Below are 13,924 nucleotides of genomic sequence, written 5' to 3' on the forward strand. Positions count from 1 at the left end.
GCTATTTTGTCACTGCTATGCTCCTCAACACCACAGGCCCCGGGCTTAGATTTGCTAGCCATCACTCAGGAGTGTAATACATAAGATCTTGCCCTAGGTAGGGACTTGGAGTCTAAGGCCTCTTTTAATGCTGAAATTCAAGGAGTCAACAAAAAAGAAAATATCTTTATCCTTTTATTTTCCATCAGGTACTTTTTCCTGTCTGTACAAGGGACTTATGGGAAGTCTCTGATCTCAAAAGTTGCGAAAATTGACAAACTGCCCATGGATAAAAGAACCCAGGAAATCCAGAGTTGGAGGAGCAAGCAGAGGACAGCCCCTGTAGCTGAGGCAGCTCAGCCTGCCCACTGCCCAGCACCGCCTGTCCCACAGCAGGACTTCAGAACCAGCACCCCAAAGAGCTCCAGTGCCCTCAAGCAGAAACACATGGAAGACTGGAGGCTCCACAGACAGAGAGGCAACAGAGAGTGCAAGGGAGAGGACCCATGCTTGGGGGGCCCTTCAGCTAAACTCTCATCTGGGCAGCACCTCCTGGAGCCTAACAGGACACTGGCTCCTGAAGCCTACTCAAGGGGTCAGATTGATGCACCCCGGCACTTGAACAGAGGCAGCCATCGCCGGTCCGAGAGCTCACTGACCATATGAGGGGCTGCAGCAATCTGGACAAACTCAGAAAAGGCCACTCAATCACTGACCCAGATCACCCAAGGCCCTCCCTCTCCATAGAGGAAAGAATTTCCCAGTCGTATTCTTTTCTATCAGACTTGATTTCCTAAGAGGAAGTCTTGGGTCCAACCAAGGAGTTTGACCAAAAAAAAAAAAAAAAAAACTGAAAAACCAGTTGACCTCCAGCTTTTCTTTTGCTGCCAAGCAGTACACCTTGCAAACAAAAGTTTTTATAAGGAGACTGTTTCTGTTGCATTGAATTTTTAAATTTTTTAGCCCAAACACAGTCTCATGGCTTTCTAGATAATGAAAGCCTGCAACACAATGAAACTGGCCATGAGATTCCAGGAAGTATATCAACCCAGGCAATATCTCAGGAAGTTATTGGGCTTGTCAAACCATCACTTCACCCCTCAGTGCCAGGAGCTCAAGTTTCAGAAGGCTCTGCACACGAGGGCTTTGTCTCAAGGATACTGCAACGATGGCTGAGTCAGGCTCAACAGCCCCCCCATGACAGAGAGCTGGGTCTGCTTTTTGTCTCTAAGCCAAAGAAAAACCACATATACATATGAAAACTAGATTTGAATTCAGTGCCACAGATACTCTTGAGGGTCGTAGGGTCATACCTGCCTAGAGGCAGGAAGAATACACATGCTGAAGGGATGAGATCCCTGTCATACCTAAGGGACCCTAGGTCTCACCATACAAGGAATCATCCAAGAGTTTATAAGCACTCTTTCCTTAGATTTCTTTATTTTAAAATAAAATTACTCATCCTCATTCAGCCCACAGAACAAGAAAAACTCAAAGTTCTGGAGATATTAGCACATACACAGGCAGAATAGATCCATATGATAGAACTCAGCCCAAACAATGACATCTTAAGGGGTAGGGCTACTGTTACACCTCACACTCATTTAGCTCATTCAGAAATACAGTATCGCCACCTGGATGATACTGGCCATGCTTCAGTTACATTAAGAAGACTCTAATGGGGTGTCAAAAGAAAGTAGGTTTATGGTGGGCAGCAGTAACCCATTCCTAATCTTTTTAAGTCAGAGAGTTACTGACTTCTCCCCTCCTTACATTAGTGCCTATAAATTGAGCAGAAAGTGTGACAAATATTTGCGCCTATGAGTAATAGCCACCAGCCATGAGTTGCCTATCATTTGAGTAAAGATACTTCAGCAAAGATGCCCAAACTGACCTCAACAGTCAAGGTGGTCAGAGGCAGGCTGAGCTGGCCATCTGACCACTTCCTGGAAAATCCAGACTTAGCCATTTGAACATCATGCTAAAGCCCATACACTGCGTCTGCCTCACTGCCTCTGCCATATAATGGTGCCAGCACCAACCAGAAGTGGTACTCTGTGCATCCTCCATGAAGACAGATACGAGGGGAATAGAAACATACTAGGAAAAGCAGTAATCACCTTAATTGTTCCAAGTGAGAAAATTAGTCAAAACTTGGCCCTCATGGTCTTCCTTTCCCCATATAATTCCTGCCTACTGCTAATAGAGAGCCAGGTGGGAAGTGCTAAAGAACAGAACAGTGACCTCAGGAGATATGAATTTGAGTCTTTGCTCTAGCCCTGTATTCTTTGGGATCCAGGAGCCTTGAAGGAGGATGCCACACATGAAAATTAGGTTAGAATTGTCCTACCTCCCAAGTTTGGCATACACATCAAGTCTGAATTACATGAAATCCACCGGTGAGACTCTGAATGCAATAACACTCTGTAATAACACAAGGTATTTCTGCTTCAGAAATAAGGGGGAAAAGATGATGGGGAAGTTTAAAAATGGATGTGGCCTCTGCCTAAATGCCAGACTGTACCCAGTGTTCTGACGCTGCTCATTTTCTCACATGGCCAGCCATCCCAGTTTGCCTAGGACCTTTCCATTTTTACAAAGTTATATCCTGGGAAATTGGGCCAACCGGTCACCTACTCTTGCACTCTTTGTAAACCAAACCAACTGTGACCATCCACTCTGCTATCTTACTCAGAAGGAAAAGTTGTAACAACTATTCCTCTATAACACAATGCCAATGATTATACTTAGTACATTTTTATACATACATGATCTTTTACTGACTGGATATTTTGTAGAAGAAAAAAATAAACATGGTTTCCATAGTTTCCTGTCAATTTGAAGTTATTATTTCTTTATATCATTGTCACTAGTTCTGAGTACTCTTTTATCCATCTATACCTCCATTCATCCATCCATTTATCCAATAAAGTTTAGTTCAATCCCTAACAGATACCTGGCAATGTGATAGGGCCTGTGAGGAACCTGACACCGTTCTTATAGAAGTGGTGGTGAACCTATGGCACACGTGTTTTCTTTTAAGACCCAAGATGTTAATGTGTGAGGTATTTTTTTCTAAACTAATACCTCAGTATTCAGGTTTAATTGCGGTGTTGGCACCTTGCAATAAATAAGTGGGTTTTAGGTTGCAGTTTGGGCATTTGTCTCAAAGGTTTGCCATCACTGTTCTAGAAGCTATTCTAGAAAGGTTGGTAACAGTGTAGGAGTGGCCTCAGGTGCATCCAAGGCCTGAGACTGACCTTTTCTGGGTATCTGAGTCTCCATCTCACACACACACACGCACACAGAGTGTAAAGTTCCATGAAGCCTCCTGGATCCTTGTCCCATACTGTGTTCCCAGTGCTTGACATATGACAGCACTCAACACTATTGTGACTGCTGATGCTGAAGAAAATCATATGTGAGGCTGGTATTATTGGAACTAAGGGTAGGAGGGCAGCCACACTATCTGGAAAGATAATGAGCCCCCCACTAAGGACACAAGGGTGCTGTATTAGACTTTCATTGCTGGGACAAAATGCCTGCCATACACAACAGTACAGGTTTGTTTTGGCTTATAGTTTCAAAGGTTTTAGTCCATGGTTAGCTCTCCTCTAAGACAAGAACATCATGACAGAAGGGCACGGTAATGAAGAGCTGCTCACCTCATGGCAACCGAGAAACAGACAGACAAGAAGCCAAAGAGGAAGGAGTAAGAGACTAGGTATCGTTCCAAAGGTCACAGCCCCATGACCCACCCAGGCATATCCAGAAGTGTGCTTTACTAATCTCCTAGACATCTCTCAAGCCAATCAAGCTAACACTCAAGATTAACCATTACAGTTGGCTTTTTCAAATCAGTAGATATTAAGCAGCTGCAAATACCTAATGAGAGATCTGAATAGCTACTATTTCCAACTGTCAGAAGGGAAGCCAGAGCTAGGACATACCTTTCCATCACACAGGCCCTAAGGTGTGCTAATGAGTGGGTGAAAAGGAGATTTAGTCTCTTTAATCTCCATCAACACTTCCACCTACCCCCACAGTTGTTTACTTTGTGAATAAAGCAAAGAACCAAGTCTCTAGTGCCCCTCCCAAGCAAGTCACTGCCTCAAAATCCCTACTCTGTTGATATTTAGACTGCCGCTGTCTCTCCCCTGACTCACAGTCTTCTGTAAGATAAGCCTGCCTCTCATGGGTAGGTCTGAAGAAAGGTCAGCCCAGGCACCCAGGGACTGAGACCAGCTGTGACACAGTAGGACCCCCAGAGCTGAGGCCAGCACAGAAAAGGGAGGCTGACCAACCAGATATTGGACTCAAGTTTGAGGAAAACATTTTTCTATAGGGTCAAGAGCCCTTCCCACTCCAGCTAACCTGCAATCTCTTCTGCTCCCACAGGATGAACTGAAAGATATTCCTATATATAAAATTTTACTGTTTCGTGCACATGATGATACTCAGGGGAGAGATACATAGATGCACCCAGAGTCACTCAGTAATGTGGAGGCAAAGCTAGGACTGGAATTGGGGTCTCTTGACACCACCCCTCAATCAGGGGTCTTCAACCATCTCATCAACCAGAGATAAACTAAACTGGCAATCTTCTCCATGGCTATTCGGATATTTGAACATGATAAAACCCAGAAGACAAGTTATAATCTCAGACCACATGATGGGTGACTTGGAGTAGATCTGCCTGACTGTGGGTCCTTCCAGAACTCCTGACATCATTCCATTTGGAGAACGACACCCTGAGGCTGAAAGATGGACTGGACCACTGAAAAGGCACACTCAGGTTTTCTTCTCCTGCTTGCAGAGGCAGAAATGAATTCTGAAGCCCCACCAACTTCTGCTGCTGAGCCCATCATCTTGCCTGTAAAATGTCCCACTCTTTTTCACATACACACACACACACACACACACACACACATTTATCCTTTTACTGGACCCAAGATACAAATGTGTAAGGAGAAGCATGTGTTTATAACAGACTGGTAGGAAATACAAGAGCTCTGGGCAACATAACATTTGCAATGCTCTAGTCAAGCCCCCCTCCTTTTAAAGAGCAAGGAACAGAGGCCTATAAAAAGGATGCAACCTGGGAGAAGTTGAGAGTTACCTCAGCTATTCACAATTACGTCATTAGCCTGCCCTCTGCTTGGTGTCCAGGGAAAGTGATTTAAAAGATGTGTACCATGTTGAAAAGGGAACCTCAGCATACGACTTAATAGGTGCCTCTACCAATAAGCCCATTAGCATTTCCCAAGTAGGCCCTTATATATCACCCTTCTAGCCCCATCATCCATCAATTGGCTCAAAACAATCAGAACATCGTTCAAGCCATGGTCTCATTGACTATCATGACCCATCTTGGTAACTCATCTATTTCTTTATCCCAAAGCTATTGGCATGCAAGTCAGGTTGGTAGGTCACGATGGGAAAATGGACACAGTTAGCTAGAAGACCCTATGGAAGGGACTTCCTACACACCAGGCTGCTCCTGATACAAAAGAATACACAGGGACTACACATCCTTTTCTTGTTCCTTGCATAAGGTTAATGTATTTTCCCACTTGGCTTCCTTATATCTGGGCAAACTGAGGCTTAACGCCTTCCCCAAAGTCAACAGGCAAGTATGTGGCTGAGAATCAAGATGGAACTTCAAGTTGCACAGCTTCTAAAATGTCAACAACTATGCTATGCTCCTTCCATAGTACAGTTCAAAAAAATACCAAGTAGACTTAGAGTCAGGAGATATGAGTACTTGGTATGGGCTCTTGGGTGTGCACACTTCTTATACTGAGACTTTTCTTCCCCGATGAAATAAGAAAGTTCACCTGATTTTCAAAAGTGCCAACTTTTCTTTAATTTATGATTCTCATCCAAAAGAACACTTACTTCACTCTGAAATGCCTCTGAAACTTTTTTCAAGCTATCACTAAGAAACTGGTTTCTTTTAGTAGATGTGGTAAAAGCTACAGCAATTCAGCTCTTGCAAAGGATAATTAGAGAAATGAGTAAGTCAAGTGAAAACCTGCTGCCTGGTCTAAGCATTAGCAAATCAAAAATATAGATTGGGGTTGCATGAAGGGTAAGCAGGTGATAGGAAACAAATCTGAAGGATACTAAGGTAACTCCTGAAGTAAATAAGCAAAAAGTAAAGTGCTGTATTATGCCCCCAACTCCCAAATCAGGTGTCCAATGAGCCCCAATCACCTGACTTTGCCCTAGCTTGCCAGGTTCAGAATCCATGCTCACAGGAACTCTTACTAACTGCTCACCACTCTGGAAAATACATGCCGTACTTTCCAACCTCTGTGCCTTTGCTCAAGCCAAGTCTTCTACCTAGAGTGCCTGCTCAAAGTCCATATCTCAAATGCAGACCTCCACATGTCCATAAAGCTATCTTGGTCACTGAACTTCCAAAGCTTTTGTACAGCACTAGTGGAATGTAATAGACTTGTGGCTTGTTCATACATTTACGTTTGTCAGTTGCTCCTGCTAGAATGACAGAGCCTGAAATCACAGGCCATAATATATGATTCAACTTTAGAACTTCCCAAGACTAGCACCAGACCTTGGCCAATAAGACTAGTGGATGGCTCATAAGAATGTTGTCTCATCTAGTCCTAACCACATCTCCAGAGGCATAGTGGGGAGAGATATTTCCCCTTATGTTCTTGAAAGCCTGTGTGTTAAAAGGGCTCCAGCCACATCCTGGGTTCTCTCTCCTGTTCCCTCAAAATATCCATCTCAGGGGAGCAGGATCATGGCAGACTAGAGGCAACAGCACTCACAAGTGGTCTTAGTTACTTTTCTCATTGCTGAGACAAAATACACAATATCCAAAGTTAAAGGAGGAAGGGTTTCTTTTGGGTCACAGTTTGTAGGGGTTTCAGTTCATAGTCAGCTGGCTCCAAGGCTGAGTGGCATGGCAGAGGGAAGTCTCAGAGAAACAGTTCATGGCAGGCAGAAGGCAGCAAAGCAGTGAAGAAGCAAAGAAGAAGCAGGAAGCAACAATAGCAGCCTTCTTTCTGTCTCTTATATTCTATCCAGGGTACATATCCCAAGGGCAGGTAGCACTCACACTCTGGGTAGGCCTTCCCATTATTCATATCCAGAACTATGCCAAACCAATCAGTGGACTAATTTAGTAATCACACACCCTTGATCCCAGCATCACACATTTAAATCCCAGCATCACACACTCTGGATCCAACCACTTCTAAAATGTCCCACCTATGACCACATGAGGCTACACACAAGCCATCTAGACACCACTATCTAGACATAAGCCATAACACAAGCCAATCTGGGATATTCATCCTAACAGGTATGTAGACTGCATGAAGAAATAGAGGTACCATTGGAAATTTCTGGAATACAACTTAAGCAAACCAATGACAGGTTAAAGCCAGAATACTGGTCTTTAGAATAAATTAAAAATAGAAATATCACACTGATAATGAGCATATGGCAACTCGGTGGAGAAAGGCAGCTTTCCCCTTTGCAGGGCTGAAAGTGAAAAGTGTAAGTATACTCTTAAGAATGTGGACTCTACATCACGTAGTTTAAAAATTGTGCTGAAACTCAAAAAAAAGCACACTCCACCACTGAACAGATACACAGCCTGAGCAGAAAGGTGATATGAGTTCTGCCAAATGACTGAACATAGAAAATGTAATTTTGAGCATTTCCCAGTGGATTTAAACAATGCCAGGATGAGATGCCATTTTAGATGTTCCCTTTGTCTTGATGGACTGCACAGGAAATAGAGTTAGGGTCAGGATGGGGAGCCACCCATTCCCTTGGCAGGTGGAGCAGAGGAACAGAAACCCCCACATTTTTTAAATTGTCAAGGGACAACAGCCACTTATCCTCAAGGAAGCAGAAGGCCCTTCCTAAGAGTCAGCACAGGCACAGAACAATAGTGACTGTGACACAGAGTAAGATTGTTGGGAAGGAAGCAACACTCCCAGCGACATGGTTCTGGAAGACAGACTTCAAGCTCTGGAAAGTCCCAGGCATGGTTTCTAAGCAATGTAAAGTCCAGCCAAGAGGCAGAGAGCACATTAAGACAGCCAGAGGGAAATGGAAAATGAAACATAAACATGGTGTTTTGAAGCCCATGACTTCCCATACCAGCATAGACCTTGGACGCCCAGCCACCTGTGCATGCTCAGAGGCACTCAAAGTATTAGAATATATGCTGTAGTACAGACACTTGCCAGACACACCTCCTAAAGCACAGGCTGAGGACTCTCCACAACCACAATCCAGACAAATTCACAGGCAAGGCATGGAAGAGGCTTGGTGGGCAGCTCCAAATCTAACTAAATCCTCATCCCTAGGTACAAGAAAACTGAGCTGTCAGGTATAGATCAAGCCCTAACATTAACAACTTTGTCTTAGCACTCATTCATGACCACAGGGAAATGGAGCTGAGCCTATCAACCATGCTAAACAGTTTGTCCTACCTGCACAGAGGCTGAGAACTCTGAATTTAAGTTGTTCAATCTTCCTTACATGAGGCAGTGTTCTAATGAATGTCTCCATTATAAATATCTCCACAAAGAGGAATATGGGTCCTGGGCTTTTTTTTTTTTTTTTTTTTTGGTACTGGGGATTGAACTCGAGACCTTGCACTTGTGAGGCAGGTGCTGGAACCACTAAGCTAAATCCCCGGCCCCTGGGCTTTTTGTTTTGTTTTGCTTGTTTTTGATTTGTTTGCTGCCAATTTGGTTGGTAGGTGTGTGTATTAGTTTCTGGTTTTGCTACTGTAGTGTTCTGTGTTTTTGTGTCACTTTTATACATATATATATAATTTACTATTAATCTGAATATCATCAATGATTCATTTTTAGCCTATTGTGCATTTGCCTCCTTTTTTCCCCAGGTTAATGAAATAGTATAAATCTTTTTAAATAAGTTTGTAATTATATGTTAATAAATTTTTAGCTTTTAAACTATTATGCTATTGGTAGACATATTTTTCTCACAAAGCAGTGCTAGGGATTGAATTTAGCACCCAAAACAGGTTAAGTAATGTTATGGCAGATCTAGATACCCAACCCCCAAAGCCTCATGTAGACAGAGATGGCTGAATCTACAGAGTGTGGTGCTGGGCTTAAGGGTATGTGATTAACAAATCAGTCCACTGATTGGTTTGGCACCACCCTAATCCCAGCAGCCTGCATAAAATATAAGGGGCTTGTCTTCATCCTTGTTGCTTTTGCTGTCTTCTGTCTCCATGAACTGTTGCCTCTCTGCCATGTGCCACCCTGCCTTGGAGCCAGTCAACTATGGACTGAAAATTCTACAAACTGTGAGCTAAATAAACCTTTCTTCTTTTAACTTTGTGTGTTGGGTATTTTGTTTCAGCAATGACAGAAAAGTAACTAAGACAAGTAGGTACTTGCACATGAAGACACCTCTATAGTCCAGATCACAAAGAGAAAAACAGTTACTAAAAAGAGCCCTACACAATAGAAGAAGAGAATCCCAACCCAAACATCTGCAAATATCAGCATAAAAACGTAAGAATCATGAAAAAACAAAGAAACACGATGCCTACAAAACTTCATAACTCCTTAAAAACTGATTCCACAGTTATTGAAGTGAATGAATCTCAATTTTTTTAACTTATAGTTAAAATTTTCAGTGAATTGAAAGATACAAATAGCTGAATGAATCAACTGTTAAAATGAACAATGAAATCAAAGAAGATACAACAGAATAGACTTAGTTGCAGCAGCTCATAGAATTTTCTCCACAAAGCAAAGTCTAAATAAATAAAAATTGATTAGCGTGCATATCAGGTCACAAGTGAATGAAACTGGAAATCAACAACAGAAGAAACCACAGAAACTACCCAACCACATAATTATTGAATAAGACACTCTGAGCAATCAGTGAGTTACTAAAGAATTCAAGAGAGATATCTTTAAATTCCTAGAATCAAATGATAAAGCAACAATATATCAGAACCTGGGGACACAATGAAAACAGTTCTAAAAGGGAAGTTTCTAGCTATCAGTACCTGCATGGCACATCTAAATGCCCTAGGAAAAAAAACAAACCAAAACCAGTATAATAAAGGAAATACAGAACACACCATGACCTGTAGAAGGAAATAAACATCAGAGCAGAAGTTAATGATATAGAGAGTAAAAGAACACAATGAATCAGAGTTCTTTGAAAAGTAAAATAAAATTGATAAGCCCATAGCAAATTACAAAGAAGACCCAAATGAATAAAATTAGAAACACAAAAGGCAGAAAAAATAGACAAATATTACAAAAACTCCTACTGAAATCTAGCAGATTAGAAATAATTTTGAAAACTTACACAGTATTTAAATAAATTGGAGAATACTGAATAAATTTCTGCATATGTATGACCTGTGAAAATTGTACCAAAAATATAGAGAAGATCAAAACAAATAACAAGGAATGATATTTTAAAAGTAATGAAGTCTTCCAACAATGACAACAACAAAAATCCCAAAAACCAGAAAAATTTACTGCTGAATTTTAACAGACATTTAGAGCGAAGAACCAATGCCAAAGCTCTTCAAACTCTTCTATGAAATAGAAGAGTAAAGAATGCTTCAGCCTACTGACTACAAAGTCAGTCTCAGACTGCCAGTAAGATGGCAGCATGCTAAGTAGCAGACAAACAGCCTCTCCAATATTTGGAATCCAGATGCTGGAATAGAGCAACATGAGGAAGAGAAGGAGGAGGGAAGTGGATCCCCTGGACCCAGCAAGGGTCTGAAGCAAGAATCAGAGCCTACAGGGAAAGCAAAGAGAGAGATCACAGCAAAGAAGAATGAGATAGGAGGGGGCACATTCTACCTGAGACCTGACTCCTAGCGTGGAAGGGGCAGCTCAAACCGGCAGAAGCAGTGCAACTACTACCAACCCCAGAGGCCTCCACAGAGAAAGGCACCAGTGGAACATAGCAGTGGATGCTGCAGACTTCAGTGGCTAGTGGCTACTGAGTTACTAAGGTTCAGATACGGCCCAGGAGAGGGTGATTGGCCAGTAGTCTCATTGGATAGGGTAAAATGGAAGTCACAACTCAGAACAGGTATGGGTTGGCTCTGTATAGCAGCTCCAAGTGTCAGGGAGATGCACAACCAAGTTCAAGCTGGCTGGAGATCAAGGAGCCAAGTTCAAGCTACCAGGAGGCACTCAGAGTGCTGCAGGCTGAAAAAGTTGAGTCACAGCCTCACAGCCAGAAAACAGAAGGAGGCTGAATTTCAGGGGAACAAAAGACTGAGCTTTTGTGGAATTATCCACCACCACAATTCTACTGCTTGCTTACTGGGATAAATCAACATGGACCTGGGCTCTGTTGGCCCCCTCTGTGAACTAGTAAGGCATGCCCTGAAGTACACATCTTTTCTTTCTGCTTTCTTTCCTTTCTTTGCTTTTTTTTTTTTTTTTTTTTTTTTGTATTTTTTGGGAGTTTTTTTCTATTTTTTCTCTTTTTCTTGGCTGGTATTTCTTTTTTTAATTAATTTTATTGGTACAGTTTAGGTATACAATATAATGACATTCATCATTTAAAATTTGCACGTTTACATAATCCATCTTGGTTATTTTTCCCCCTTCCCCTGCCCTCCCTTCAACCCCTCCATCCCTCCCTATTTACAAAGATTGTTTCCATTTTCTCATTTTCTCATATTCCATTCCCTTCTTTCCTTTCCCAAACCCCTTCCACTTCACTGTCCCCTCTGCCCCATTTCTTCCTATTTCATATTATCTATTATACCTTTTAGTCCTTATTTACACTTTCAGTTTCTCACACTACAGAAACTAGTCAGTATTTACACATGTGTGTCCTATTTATCTCACTTAAGAGTATAACCTCAAGGTGCATCCATTTAGCTATAAATGTCTCCAATTTCTCATTTTTGATGGCTGAGTAGTACTCCATTTTATTTTTTAAAAACACACACATTTTCTTTATCCAGTCTCCAGTTGATGGGCAATTGGGCTGCTTCCAAGTTTTAGCTATCACAAATTTTGCTGCTATGAACATGGGTGCACATATATCACTGTGGTATGATTCTTTTAATTCTTTGGGGAAGATCCCCAGCAGTGGAATAGCTGGGTCAAATGGGACTTCCAGTCTTAGTTCTTTGAGGTATCTCCATACTGATTTCCACAGTGGTTGCACCAATCCACACTCCCACCAGCAGTGGAGCAGGGTTCCTCTTTCACCACAGCCCTGCCAACATTTGTTATTGGTTGATTTCATGATAGCAGCCATTCTTTCTGGGATGAAGGGGAATCTCAGTGTTGTTTTCATTTACATCTCTCAAATGAAGAGTGATGTTGAACATTTCTTCATATGTTCATTTGCTATTTCTACTTCTTTGAGAAATGTCTGTTCATTTCAAATGCAGATTTTCGGACTGGGTCTTTAAATTTGGGAGGTCTGATTTTTTTTTAATTCTTTGTGGAATCTAGATAGACCTTTTTCTGAGGAAGAGCAGGTAAAGATTTTTTCCCACATTGTGGGTTGTCTCTTCACACTGTTGGTGGTTTCTCTTGCTGTGCAGAAGCTTTTTAATAAGAAGAGATCCCACTTGTTGATTGTTTGTGCTAGTTCACAGGCAACTGAGGTTTTGTTCATAAAATCCTTTCCTACACCAATGTCTTCAAGAGTTCTACCTAACCTCTGTTCCAGCCAGTTCAGCATTTCTATTTCAATATTTAGATATTTCATCCATTTCAATTTTAGTTTAGTGCATGGTGAGAAATATAGGTCTAGTTTTAATCTTTGGCAAGTGGAAACCCAATTTTTCCAGCACCATTTATTAAAGAGGCTATCTTTCCTCCAGTGAGGGTGTTTGGCTCCTTTGTCAAAGATGACATGGCTGAGTGTGTCTGGCATTGTTTCTGCATCTTCTAATCTGTTCCACTGGTCCCCAGGTCTGTTTCTTTGCCAATACCATGCTGTTTTTATCACAGTAGCTTTGTAGTATAGTTTCAAGTTGGAGGTTGTGATACCCCTTGCCAAGTCTCTGTTACCTAGAATTTCTTTTGCTATTCTAGGTCTCTTCTAGTTCCAAATGAATTTTTGGATGCTTTTCTCAAGATCCATGAAGTATTCTGCTGGAATTTCAATTGGGATTGCAATGAATCTATATAGCAGTTTTGGAAGTATGGCCATTTTCACTATGTTGATTCTTCTTACCCAGAGATAAAGGATGTCTTTCCATTTTCTGATATCATCTTCAATCTCTCTTTTCAGAGTGCTCTAGTTTTCAGGAAAGAGGTCTTTGATTTCTTTTGTTAGGTTGATTCCTAGGCATTTCAGTTTTTTAGATGCTATTGTGAAAGGAATTGTTTGCCCTATCTCTCAGTGAGTCTGTTGTTCATGTAGAGGAAAGCTATTGATTTTTGTTTGTTGACCTTGTATCCAGCTACTCTACTGAATTTGGTTATTAAGTCTAGAAGATTTTTGGTGGAGTTCTTAGGGTCTCCTATATAGAGTATCATGTCATCTGCAAATAATGACAATTTGACTTCTTCATTTCCTATCTTTATTCCTTTTCTTTCTTTCTCTTGTCTAATTGCTGTGGCTAATGTTTCCAAAACGATATTGAACAGGAGTGGTGATAGTGGACATCCTTGTCTTATTCTTGATTTTAGTGTGAAGGATTTCAGTTTTTGACCATTTAATATGATGTTGGCTGTTGGTTTTTCATAGATGGCTTTTATCAGATTGAGGTAGAGACCATCTTTTCCAATTTTTTTGTACGGTTTTTATCATAAATGGATGTTGGATTTTGTCAAATGATTTTTCATCTATTGAGATGATCATAAGGGTTTTGTCCTTGGCTCTATTGATATAGTGTATTACATTGGTTGATTTGCATATATTGAACCATCCCTGCATCCCTGGGATGAATCCCACTTGATCAGGTTGT

At 41.4% G+C, this 13,924-nt stretch overlaps 2 protein-coding genes across 10 annotated transcripts in view; one reads left to right on the forward strand and one right to left on the reverse strand.

Moving 5' to 3' along the window:
* The window catches only part of Atp10b (ATPase phospholipid transporting 10B (putative)), a 102,166-nt gene extending 99,350 nt beyond the window's left edge, over positions 1 to 2,816 (forward strand). For all 4 annotated transcript variants that reach the window (XM_087194872.1, XM_004836440.3, XM_087194873.1 and 1 more), the window contains one exon: positions 189 to 2,816. In XM_087194872.1, coding sequence (XP_087050998.1) covers positions 189 to 645 — 457 coding nt within the window. In that variant the 3' untranslated portion in view covers positions 646 to 2,816. The remainder of the gene's footprint in view (positions 1 to 188) is intronic.
* The window catches only part of LOC147822978 (uncharacterized), a 231,923-nt gene that overhangs the window by 99,078 nt on the left and 118,921 nt on the right, over positions 1 to 13,924 (reverse strand). The window lies entirely within an intron of this gene.

Source organism: Heterocephalus glaber, unplaced genomic scaffold (assembly GCF_053883595.1).
Source record: "Heterocephalus glaber isolate CG9 unplaced genomic scaffold, H.glaber_assembly_v1.0 deba00001606, whole genome shotgun sequence".
In the NCBI taxonomy this organism is placed as follows: domain Eukaryota; kingdom Metazoa; phylum Chordata; class Mammalia; order Rodentia; family Bathyergidae; genus Heterocephalus; species Heterocephalus glaber.